At 40.6% G+C, this 13,111-nt stretch overlaps 1 protein-coding gene across 1 annotated transcript; it reads left to right on the top strand.

The window, feature by feature from the left end:
- Window positions 1–1,593: 1,593 nt before the first annotated feature.
- Window positions 1,594–12,905, top strand: soul3 (heme-binding protein soul3). Its single transcript, XM_076748365.1, has 5 exons — window positions 1,594–2,423; window positions 7,836–7,930; window positions 9,873–10,014; window positions 10,368–10,551; window positions 10,734–12,905. The coding sequence occupies exons 1-5, from the start codon at window positions 2,192–2,194 to the stop codon at window positions 10,903–10,905; spliced, it is 825 nt and encodes a 274-aa protein (XP_076604480.1). The 5' UTR covers window positions 1,594–2,191; the 3' UTR covers window positions 10,906–12,905.
- The last annotated feature ends 206 nt before the right edge of the window (window positions 12,906–13,111 follow it).

Genomic DNA, 13,111 nt, shown 5'->3' with positions numbered 1-13,111 from the left:
AAGCAAAAGACTTTCAGGCAATCAGGCTTTGCTTTGGCCATGGTTCATTTGTTTACTACCAATGCATCACAGTTAAAAAATAATGATACCCTGACTTTTAAAATGACATAAGATGAGGTGGATTGGGGTAAGGGTCTCTTAAAAAAACAAAAAACAAAACATGAAGTAAATGTTAGATTTGGATTATTCCCAAAGCCAGTAAGATTATTAAAAAGAAGAGAGGAGAGGACATGTGCCAAATGACAACAGTGTTGATGGCAGCCTCACTGAGCATGCTCAGGAAGGGCCAGCAGTTGATTGGTCGAGGGGCATGGAGCTAAGTGACGTGGGGAATCAGTGAAAAAGCCAGTCTGTAGGCAGCTATTAATAACAGAACTTACACTAAACTGAAGTCTCACTGCTGCATGTCAACAATGGAGGGACTTATTGATACGCCTGTGTCTCTGTGTGGTAAAGCTTCGCCTTGTCACCGCTGATACTCATGAAGGAGGACAAGCATAAGGAGAGAAAACAAGTGGCTCTGCTCAAATTCCAATATGGTTAACCACATGATAAATGATGAAATCCCCATTGTTGATGCAAGAGTGCTTATTTAATTTTCGAGGGCTGCCATTAATCAAAATGCAATCTGTGCACGGCTGTGAGGATTTATAAAGAGAAGACAGAAGGACAAAGACAATCCAGCTGTGGTGTAGGTGGCTGAATGTGGTGCTGAGGTCTACAGCCAGACAGGAGGCCTGTTAGGTACCATCCCTCCCAGTACAGTATTGTAGGGAATGTGTATGTGATTTCACATGTGTTTCATATGTTTGATCTGTACATGGAGACTCCTCCACACAGACTATAGAGGATTATATAATGCCCTCTCTGTACGTGCACGCTGAAGGGTGCAACATGGTGGTTGGCTGTGGCAGCGTCACAGATCAGGAGAAATCCTGCTTAGTCTGTCCCCTAGCGCACAAGTTCAACTTAATTTATTATCCTCGCAGGGGAAATGTTTGTCGACCATCAGCCATAATAAAAGACAAATTGTGAAACTAGCGAGGCAGGGAAAAAAAAGGACCCCAGCAAAGAGCACAAGTTATAATTATTTAAAACTTTTTTAGGTCATCTGGTGTTTGTGTCCATGTTGCTTGCTGATTTTTTTTACAGTATGTTGCTCCTATTACACCTAAGAAGACAGTCATGGCTGTCATGCAGACACACGTATACATGTGCACACACACTGCTCTCCACCACCAGGCATCCTGTTGTGTGTGTGTATTAAAGGGTCAGGATGCAAATAATGGCAGGTGTATGTGCAACAAGGTGTCACTGTTATAAGCAGGGTGTTATACAAAGAGTAAATGTACTAGAGCTGTCACTGTGACTGAAGCCAAAAAGAGTTCACCTTAGATTACAGTGTTCAAAGTAGACAAAGACAAGTGGCAAGTTGGTATTAGTTATTGTTGTTATTATTGGTATTAGTTGTGTGGAGAATAGATGTTTGTATGTATCGACATAATGTAGAAAAAGTTTAAAAAATGTATTTTTTAGATATATTTTCGTGTATATCTACTTATTTTGAGGGTAAAATCATTAAAAAATTAGGATATAATGAACAAAAGGCACTTGGGAATTACTGCCAACTAGATGCTGATAAGCCCTATGCCGTTTTCTTGCTGCCATCCTGACTCCTCCTGAGAGCACTGATGGATGAAACGCCTGTACCCGGGTGGGAGTCTCGGGTATTTACGGACCCGGGGAGCAGGAAGAGGAGGGGGCTGCGCGAGCCCGCAGCGTCACGTGGTACGCCCTCATCTCCTGTAAACATCGCATTCACCGCCGGCTACAAAGAGGGAAGCGCCGCGCTGTTCGCACAGTCGACAGGGAGGACTTCTTTCTTGGTTTTTAGCGAATAGAAAGTACACAAGGCGAAGTAAAATGGCTCGTGTAAGTCAGATATAATATTGCGAAGGCGAAAATGGCTGAATATGTCGAGGAAAGCTTCGTAGTGTCTGGTTTGCTTGCCAGAAAGTAACGGTTGTTCTAATCTGGACAAGCAACTCACCGAGGTCCGAGGAAAGAAGATTGAAAACGAAGCTAAATTCAGCGGCGATTCATACCTGATTTTAGCTTTCCTATTTTTAATCAACCTTTGAGGGGTTTTTTGTCCTCGGTAGGCGCAAGTGTGCTACTCTTACGAACAGAAATGGACCGGGGTGGCTGTCAAATGAGTGGCGGCGGTGGCGGCGAACGCAGCGGGCCCGAGCAGTCCGGGATGATCACGCTGGAGGACCTGGAGTCTTTCGCGGAAGACCAGCTGTCAGATTCGGGCAACGGCAGCCTCGAAGAAGAGGCAGAAACCATGGAGGAAGACGAAGACCGACTGCTGCATTACTGGCAGGACGTAGCGAGGGGACACCAAGTGGAAGTTTCTCAAGGTAAAAAAAAAAATAATACTACGAGGAAAAAAACACCGAAACACACAACGATGGCGAATTAGCTAACGATTAGCTTTAATGTTTTAGTCTCCTCCAGTTTAGCAAAGCCTTCTTTTGGACATAAACTTTCACGTGAGAATTACCAACAAGTTTAAAACAACTAAAGTTTGGTAGGTCTGACATAAGTTCAGGTACTTCAACTTCCTCACGGCACACCACCACGTACATTGACCTAGTTTCCACAGAGGCACATAGATAAGTGGCTCTAACAGTCTCCCTGCCCCTCAGGCAAACATGCGTTTCAACTGTAAAACTGCAAAGTTACTAAACAATTGTATGGACTTATTCCAAGGCCAAAGCTTGGAGCACACAGACAAATGTGGTAAACTAGTATGGACACTGGTTGTATTTTAAAGGAGCGACCTGTTATGTAATAAGAAGGTACATACAGTGTGCTCGTGGGCTCTCTAGTTTCTGGGTCCCAGAAAGATGAGAAATAGTTTAGTATCAGCATTAATTTAGTGGCTAGTGGTCTGCAAATCCAGAGAGCACATGGCAGACTAAAATATTCGTAGACTTTCTTGGCCTCGTTTCATGAAATAGGGGTTTGTTGTCAGTTGCATGAAAAGTGGAAAATCGTCTTGGTGGAAACACTCGGAAAAGCCTTCTGTCACGTGATGCTGTTGCACAGAAAGCGAGAGATCACAAGTACAGTTTGGTGTTAGGAATAAGCACCAGGTTTTTACACGCACAGCCTTCCCTCCGATCCAGTCCTCAAAAATCAGGGCTAATTGTGTTATCAGCCATTTAGTAGCAAATACCTGTTTCCTCGTGTAAGTTGAAATATTCTAATATGAGTACCATAAAACCATGCTGTTACCTTTGTTGCATTGTAATACTAAAGTAGTAGTAGTATGTATAATAGTATAGTAATACTATAATTTGTGGTGTCTAGCTGGTGTCAAGCTCAATAGAAATAAATGATAAAATAGAATAGATAAATAGGCATTTATCTGGCATTTTGAGAGGTATACAAAGTGCCTGGTTGTCAAATAAATTGAAAACAAATCAATAGATTTATATTTTTCTGATACCACTCTGCCTGTCTTTTTTGTCAGAAATATTACCTCTCATGCCGTAGATGGTTTAACAGTGTTGGTAGTTCTCCCATATTTACAGAATATTCATTTATTTAATTTGGCACTGGTTTTAGAGATTATTGAATCTGATTATTTCAAAATCAAGTTGAAAGAAGAAGAAGAAAAAAATGCACGTCATCACAATAAACGCACTGTTCACAGCTACATCCAACGAACCCAAAACAAAGCAAAGCATGCTTTGTTTTGCTGGGATATCCTAGGGTAATCTAAGAAATAAAACAGACTATGATAAACCCCGGCCTCTCCGTATGTTCATTAGTTTGCATGAGCGTGTGCGTGATCTCGTTGCAAGCTGTTTGGAATGTGGTCAGGACGCTCAAGGTTGAACTGCTTTGCAACGCCTAAACTAGGAAGATGGCCTCTGACACACCAATCCAGTGGTTGTGCCTGACTTGAACATGTAGCTGAGGTGTCCCTCTGGCAGTCCTGACATGCAATGAGAAAAATGCACAGGTCCATGAAAAGTGTCAACACGTTTGGCCTAAATAGGTCATTACGGCACGATTTGCCGTCGTTGGTGTTTGTGTTAATTTTGAAGTGGCAACACAGCGTTTGAAATGATTAATTTGACAGTTATGATCGTTTTATTATTGTAAATGTTTTTTTTGTTGTTGTTTGGGTTTTTTTTTCTTCTGAAAATTGATTTCAGTCACTGACATTTCCACGGGTTTATCTCCAAAGTCTATCATCTTTCCAATGTATTCTGGAAAATTGTTGGAAAATACACTTCAGAGGTATCTGAATACATTTTTTGTGTTTCTGTGCCTTTAATCAATGATTGGTTTTGTCAACTTGTAGCTTCAGGGGTCTGATTTTACCGTAGAAGTCCAGATATTGTGCTCAGCTAGAGACAACCACAACAGCAGTTGTTTTGAAGTCTGGAACCTTCCAAGTCACTGCTAATCACAGAGCTTGGATGCAGAGACCAGAACAATGGACCCATTGAGATTAGCTTAACCTCAACATTGCTTCACTGCAATAAAATGCTATTTTCAAAACACACATCAGATTTGCATTTTTGTGTCTTACAGGACACAAGCATTAAACAGCATGGATATCAAAGCCTTTTGTATTAGTTCAACTTGAGCATGGTAATACTTGTTAGCCATGCGTTCCCTTGTTGGCTTGTCTCTCCTTACAATGAAGGACTATCTACATGTGACCTCATCACCAGTTTGACATGCTTGTAAGTCAGGAGCAGTTCAATAAAAGTAATTTTATTTTCTCCTGGAAATTGTTGAGGAAAGTAATTGTTAGATGTTTGAAAGGCTAAAGTAGTATTTTGCAAAAGAAAAAGACATTTTTTATTTTCTGTATCATCCCATCAGGGGTCTTGATGGCACGCTGGGAACCCCCTGGTTAGGCTATTTGTCATCTAACTGGGTTCCCACAGAGAATCCAGTAACACAGACTGGCACTTCCTCCTCTGCCCTCAGCCTACAGCACTAATTGAGGACTTAGTACAAAACCACTTGCTGGGACTTTCTGACTCAGGGGGGATTAGCTACCTTGCCAGTACTGGTACTGAGGTTGCAGCTACTAAATCCTGGACTACAACACTGTAGCTCAGGACGTACACAAAGGCCACAGTAAACTTCTTTTCTCTAATTAGGACAGAGTCGGATGGGCAGGGCTGAGGTGGGAGCACTGATTTGCTAGCGGTTGGAGCTATTTGATTGGATAATATTACATATACAATTTAAATTCCCCTGTAGCTACCAACTAATTGTTTGTCTAGTCCTGTACTGGGTTGCACTGGTTGCTATGCGTAAGTTCAAATGTAGCCTTGTTTGAACACAATCTCCACCTTAGGATGAAGCTTAAGTACTACCAACATCTTAAGGGTTGCACCAGCTGAAATGGTTCCAACATAGGCATAAATTACCACTTCAATCTTACATCTAGCCCTTAGTAGATGTAAAGGCCTCCATCAAATAGCAGTTAAAATGTTTTGCCTCAGTGTACCTTTTTGTTGCAAGAGGCAATTTACATATAGCTGGTGCAATGGGCCACAGCACTAAAAAAATGCCACCTAAATTGTTTGAATGGCAACAAGTGTCATTGCAGCCTCGAACAAACTGGGTGGCTATGAACACAAATCTAGGGCCCTTAAGACCCATCTGTTCTATTTTATAAATTTGACTCTTGGAGTGCAACCTGTTGGTGCTGTAGAAAAAGATCTTTACAGACTGTATGATTTTCATGTCTGTCATGCCTCATTTTCATGAAATCAGATCAACAGGAATCAACAGCAGCACTTGTCAAATAACACAAACCCGACTTAATTACATGCTGATTATTCTACTTCGCTAATCTGTTGTGACAATGCTGACCTTTTCCATTTTGTAAGTGTGCTTGAATCAGATTAATGACAAGAATGAGCATGTTTCTGTGATCTGTTCCTATTGTAGTACATTGCCACTATAGGCATGTGTTAGTAATACAGGCCAGTCAACACATCAAACTTTCTCACCAGTGGTTGTCAATGGTTATTATGACATACACAAATACACACACACACACCCCACATTGTCCTGGGTTTAACTTCGTGAAGTCAATCTGACATCAAACATGAAACCACAACAGGCTTCAGTAACTAGAAACATTTTAGTTTCTGTCTGGAGCAAGTCATATTTACAGTTAGTACACAGTAGGGATGCCAGGGTGAGGAAAACTCCCCAACGGTTAATACACAGATAACACCGGACATTTTAAAAGAAAATATATTTGTCAAGCTGAGCTCTTCTGAAAATGCACAGCTGAGAGTATTTTGAAGGTGCAGTGTTTATTCAGCTGAGGTGTTTTGGTTGCTATGATATGGAATATTTCCAAAATATGTTGTTATTGTGGTTGTCCTGTGATGTCATTTGGTACAGACATGGATACTCACAGACAGTAGTACATGAAGGATGTGATGGTTGGATTTCGTGGTATTTATCCCACCCCTCCTCCACTGTGATTGGACAGCTGGATAAAAAGTGACAGTGACAAATGCAGCGTTGTACCCTAAACTGAACATTTGTGCATTACATTGCATTATGGACTTTTTATAGGGAGCCGAACTCTATCCCTCCTTCGAGTATATCAGTGTACTTGTTCATGATGCTGCTACCAAATCTGAACCTCATGGAAAGCTTTATGAACTGAAAAACTCAAAATGATGTGTCAGTTCAATGGAAAGAAAACACTGCAGCCCAGAGGTTGGAGGAACAGGAGCCAGACTGAAAGTGAGACTTAACTAAACCCCTGTATTGATGAGAGCATGGGTACAAAAACAAGCTCACCTGTCGACCATGCAGTCAGCACTGACTGTTCTGCGTCAACACTGAGTTGCTCTTGAGGTGCTGCCATAGAAACTGATTCATTTGCTTGGGCATGTGTGCAGTACGTGCCTGTATGTGTGGATAACCATGCAGTGGTTTAACCTGTGGTGTGTTTTCTTCCCCTCCTTGTCTCTCAGTGAAGACACATACACAAACTGGGAGGCATCATTAAATAAACATGCCCATTATCTATGCTGAGCTTCTCCTCTTAATCAGTGACTTACAGTGTAACCTTTATTTCATGAGATCCTGCTACACAAGTCCACTCACTCTCACATTATTCACTGTCACAGGATTGATCACATAAATACCACAGATGCCTCTGACCCAGTTGTCCTCCATCGTATTGATTGACAAAATGTGATTGAATTGGGTGGAACATAATGACGTTATTTAATATGACAATATGGGCATCATCATAAAAGAGTCAGTAATAGGTCAAATATGCTCCAGTATTTCAAAAGCATCGGCTGTAGTCCATCTCTGTTAATGCTAGTCTATACCTGGCCTTGGGCAGCTTTAGTTAGCGTTCTCTCCATCAGCTCCAATAAACATTACTCTCTGCGACATCCTGGCACAGCACTCTGTCCATCTGGCAACCTTTTCTCACACAAACTACAAACGCTGCCTGTCAGCAGATTACTGGAAGTTAGGACGTTTTATACAGATTAGAGACAGGAGACTGCAAGTGTTGATATGATGTGAGTGGAAAAGAGTTGTATGGCTCTGCTTTCACATATTTTAATCACCTTAACATGCAGGCCCAAAACACATGCATCTTGTGAATGGCTAAAAACAGTGTGCAGCCAAAGTTGGCATTTAAAAAGCATAAAAACGAGCAAGTATATTTGTTTTTCTAATCTAAAGAACACTTTATTTCTGGACCACATTTTAAACTGACCACATATTGTTTGTTTGTCTATTAACAGATATGTCAGAGCCCATTCAACAGCTAACCAGCAACAACCAAGGACGCAGTCACAGAGAACCTGTCCCTTTCACCCTCCTTGCACGCAAAGATAAGGTATCTATCTGACTTTTACTACTTTGACTCAATCTATACACATGTGTAATATCGAACTATATGCTTGTGTAACCTGTCTGCCTATACATTTTCATGTTCTGTTTAAAAAAGGAAAAGCCATTAAATTGGTTAGCACTGACCTCGTTTAATGTAGAAAAGTGTGTCTTCACCAGAGACTAGACCTGGAAATTATGACTTTGCATGACAACCCTATCTTTGAAGAGGAGCAGTCAAAAGCCTAAGTCTATCCTCTTGTTCTGGAAAAAGAAAGATGTGCTGGCTTTTAAGTCCTGGATAACAGCACTGAGTAATACTCTCAACGTGAAGAGAATATGACTTAATGACAAACTGGAGGAATTTGAAAGGATTTAGAGACAGATGATTTCCTCTGTATAGAAAGGGCGACAGTAAAGGTGCACAAGCACTAGTCTTTATCACCCCTAGGTGGCACTGCTCAGGGGTGGAAAGGTTGGGGGGGTAGTATTTTACTGCACATTAGTTAAGTTGCCTGGTCTGTGTGCTTCTGGTGTTGTATTTAGCTGTTTGTTTTATTTTGTATGTTTGTTTGCATTTGTCATGTTTTTTCTTTTGGTATGACACGTCTGAAATGAGGCATGATATTCACTCCATGGAAGTCTGTATTACTGCTGTAGATAAGCTTCACAATAAAAATATTTGAAAGAGAAAAACCTTAGTCTGTACTAGTGTACCATAAGAACAGTCAAATGCTGGATGTCCAAACTGGAGAAGCTGATGATAATGATTTGATTAAACATTTTGTTGGAGGAACAGACTCTTCTGAGCGGGTATGGGTCGGCTATTTATTTCCAACAAGATGATCGTGTCACTCAATACAATAAGCCGCCTAAACTCCTTAGGGGGCCGTATAAATAAAGAGGGCTAATTGGTTTAACTTGAGTTAATTAGTTCATTAAAACTTGGCTGGAGACACCGGTTAAACAAAGGACAATCATGACACCCTATTCTTAGAGCAGGTTTCAGTGCCTCGTTAAAGGACAGCGGACTTCAAAGTGCAGGTCATACACCTGAGCTGCACTGTGCATAGACAATGTCTGAATATAATTAGCAAATAATTCACAAAGTAAAGCTGCAACAATGAATTGATTAGTTGTTAACTTTTAAATTAATCGTCAACTATTTTGATAATTAACCAGTTTGATTTAATTTTTCAAGAAAAAAAGGTCAAAATTATCTGATTCCAGCTTCTTGAATGTGAATATTTTCTGGTTTCTTTATTCCTCCAAGGCAGTGAACTGAATATCTTCGAGTTGTAGACAACACAAGACATTGGATGACATCATCTTGGGCTTTGGGAAACGTTTTTCACCATTTTTTGACATTTTATAGACCACACAATCAATCGATTAATCTGGAAAATAACGGACCGATATTAAAGCACTGCTATAACCTGTGGTCATTCAACAGCAGGTAAAAAAAAAGACAACAGAATATTTACCGACAGTCTGTAAAAAGTACTGATGTAGCTGATTAGACAGGATTAAAAATCACAGAGGTGCCACAGTAATAATTACATCACATCACCTCCCCTTGTAAAATTGATTCTGTCCAAATAGAGCATTGTAAATGTGGGGGGACGACTCACACACTCCAAGCTTCATAAGACACATCACTCCTTGAATACACTACAACACTGTATGCCTTGAATGATTTTAAGTTCAAGTAGCAGCAGTTGTGTGGGATGTATTTTTTACACATTTTGTAGACAGCTTAGCTTTCCAGTTATTAGTCAGAACATTTGCTGGCATGCTCAATGCCATTCCCAAATGTTTCAGAAAACCACAGCAAATGTTACAGAAAATAGTTTCACAAGAAGACTTGAATTGAAACTTGAAGACGTTGAATTAACGCTGAAGTTGAAACTCATTCTGCTCTTTTTTTTTCATCATGTGTGTTTTTTTAGTGTGGGGAGCTGCTGTATGAGAAACGCCAGTATGAAAAGGGCCACTGGGCTTGTATAACAATGCATGAGGAGACTTATGAACAGAGCATCTGCTATGGTTTCATGAGGATAATGAAATACATCTGCCAGCAGAACTCCTTCGGTAAGTCTGAAAGCAAGGGGCTAGTGTTGATTTTGTTGACAAAAACTATGAATAAATATGTTAGTCACTTTTTCCATGACTAAGACAAGACAGCACCACATCATTAAACACTGAGACTATATCAACATGCAACATTATTGACAAAAAGACAAAAACATATTTTAGAAAATGAAAACGTTACCAAAATCGTTCTTTATTACCATAGACAAGAAAAAGGAGACCATTTACCGAACACAACCAGGATCAGGCATTTTAAATTCCAAACCATGTGTTTCATTTTCATTCGTTGATGGTTATTGCCAAACCAGCCTCACAGGTAATAATGACAGCTGCTATTTGCTTGTCGTCTCCAGGTGACTACCTGGGTATGACTCTCCCCATCGTCACAGTGGTGCGCACAGATGAAAACCATTCTGTGGTCTCCAGCGATGTCACTGTGGCGTATTTCCTTCCCGCTGAGCATCAAGCCCAGCCCCCACAGCCTACTGACAGCGAGATCCTCATAGAGATCTGGCCCACCACTACTGTATACACAAGGTCAGTAAAGAATGAAATAAAATAAACACATCTGCTATTCCAAAATAAACTCCCTCTTCTTGTTAGCACTGGCAGCTAACAAAGATTGTTTTAATCAGCGGATCAATAGTGCTCGAGTTATTGTTTTTCTTGCTTGGAAATTTGATGCCTCATACTCATGCGCCATTCCCTGCTTCTTCCAGGGCCTTTACCGGTCCCACCAACGAAGTGACCATCATTAATCAGATCAATGCCCTGGCCGAGCTTCTAGACTCTCCCGGTGTGTGTGTCAACAACTCCTTCATCGTGGCCGGCTACACCAACCCTGCTCACAGCCACCGCCAGAATGAGATCTGGTTCCTAGAGCGACCCTGAGGGACCAGAGGATTAAGCAGCATCCTATCTACGACCTTTGAGCCTCATAAAGACTCCCTTAACACTGCCACAGCCCAGCTACAGCCTCAGATGCAACATTGTCTTTATTCACCGCCTCTACCTGAAACGACCACCAGCTCAGCACCCTCCAGATCAGTCGGGGGCTGAAAAAGAAAAATCAGCCCTTACTTAACCCTCAGTGAATTTCCATTCACGTTCATTTAGATAGATCCTCATTTCACCCATAAGAACTGAACCAAACCACTGCCATACTCTCATGGACACAACCCAGATGCTAAGGTGCAGCATAGCGTTCATCTCCGGCTCTCACACTGAGATGGCTGAAAAACATTACCTGAGCACAGTGCCGTGTTGTTAACAGTTGAAATAGTTTTAACTCAGCGCTCGGTGAACGTGGTGACCATTGAGTGCTGCCGGAAACATGCAACAGCCTGTCTTAAGACAATGGAAACAGGCTCCCAGTAGACATGCAGCCTTATCTATATGCTCCGTTTCTGTTTGTTGCACAGCTACAGTGTCTTGTCATGTGGGGTAAAGGTCAATGCACAACAAAAAAAAAAAAAAATAGCTTCTCTGTCATTCTCTAGCTTGCTGAGGTGATTGCAGGGTTGATCCGCTCTTTCTTTATCTCTGGACTGCAGGCTACAAGTCTATGCGATGCCAGTCATGCTGCATAAACAGTTATTTTGATTCAACAATAAGTGCAATATTCACCAGATAACAAACCATCAACAAGTCAGTTATTACAGTAACCATAAATAAGCTCAACACAGTGGGTGACACTAAATTTAGAAATCGCTTACGAACACAACATGTTCGTAGGTGTTTGCATGAATGTACAGGTACAGGGAGGAGATGAAAACAAATGTCACACTTACACAAACCAAACGCTGAAAAACAGATTTTACTGCTGAACGACAATCATATTGTACTTCTATATTATATACATCCTTTTCTCTTTAAGCAACTCAGTGCATTCCTCATGTTTCGAGTCTTTTCACAGACACACAGGAGTAATTACCTCTGGACCTCTTTCTCATGCTCTTTCTACTTGCTACTCTGTGTCAATGTTAGTGAGTATGCATTCGCTCATTCTTGTACCACTGCTGCTGAGTAGAGACAATGCAACCAAGAAAAGACATAGAGCACAGACAATACCTCTACTGTGATTATATGTTTTTTAAATAGAAGAAAGCGACGTTCTGTTTTAGTTGAAAGGTTTTTTTTAATCTTGTCACCAATCTAAGGAGAGTCTATTAAGTCATAGTGAAAGAAGTATGTGTCTTTATCTCATATGCAACATATACAAAGTGATATGCATCAAACCAGCTTCACCTAGAGTTCACAGTAATTGTTGATGCTTTGGAAATGTGCTTTTACCACTTGGGTGCCAGTGGAAAAAAACGGAAGTGAACTAGCCAAATCGTCACTGTGTGAGGATTCTTAACAGGAAGGGGGCATCCTTTGAAATGCTTAGACATGCAGTTATTGAGGCATATTAAATATGTATAAAATTAAAAGTGAAATTTTGAGCTCTAATTGTGAGAGTTGGTTTCATCTTATTTGATCCACAAAAAATGGTAAAACACAGAAATGAACAGTTGGGAAACAGTATTGGGTTAGGAAGGTTGCCCAGTCTTAATGTTGAGCAGTTTGGTTGACATCAAGACACCAAATCCAAAGAGTTTATTTCTCATGAAACGATAGTAGAGTTGATAGGATACTCTATGATGACTGTAGTGTATAAAGCACTTAAAAAGCCATGATACACGTGGGTTGGTTTTCCCTTTAAGAGCTTGGTTATATGGGAACATTAAGTGTGATTTAACTTTTTTCCTTTCTCTTTGCTGTTTTTTTTTTTTTTTTTTTTTTTTTTTTTTAGTGTTTTGCAAACGTGTGCTGTACTGTGTAAACTCAAGTGCAACAACAACAGCTACTGTGGTTTTCTTTGTTCAATTAAAATGTGCTCGTCTCCTGTCTTTTGAAATGTACAGTGACGCTGAGTCTTACTCGGTTCATATACACAATGCATAAGTTCTACTTGGAGCATTACTGCAGAAATGTGTTTCCAGAAATGATTTTGATGTGTGAAAAACACATACAACTAAGGATTTATATTCTTATTAATGCAACAACTGAGCAGTTTTGCAGTTAAGGCCGGGTTTCAGACTAGTTCTCTGTGTTA

The sequence above is a fragment of the Chaetodon auriga genome, chromosome 14 (assembly GCF_051107435.1).
Source record: "Chaetodon auriga isolate fChaAug3 chromosome 14, fChaAug3.hap1, whole genome shotgun sequence".
NCBI lineage: Eukaryota > Metazoa > Chordata > Actinopteri > Chaetodontiformes > Chaetodontidae > Chaetodon > Chaetodon auriga.
The sequence above is the reverse complement of the archived record's forward strand: the minus strand, read 5'-3'. Positions and strand labels throughout refer to the sequence as shown.

Bases quoted from the DNA above. Each gene is read 5' to 3' on its own strand.
- soul3 (XM_076748365.1), top strand. From the start codon at position 2,192: ATGGACCGGGGTGGCTGTCAAATGAGTGGCGGCGGTGGCGGCGAACGC. The intron at 7,931-9,872 runs GTATCTATCTGA...GTGTTTTTTTAG, and splicing joins TCCTTGCACGCAAAGATAAG to TGTGGGGAGCTGCTGTATGA. The intron at 10,015-10,367 runs GTAAGTCTGAAA...TGTCGTCTCCAG, and splicing joins CTGCCAGCAGAACTCCTTCG to GTGACTACCTGGGTATGACT.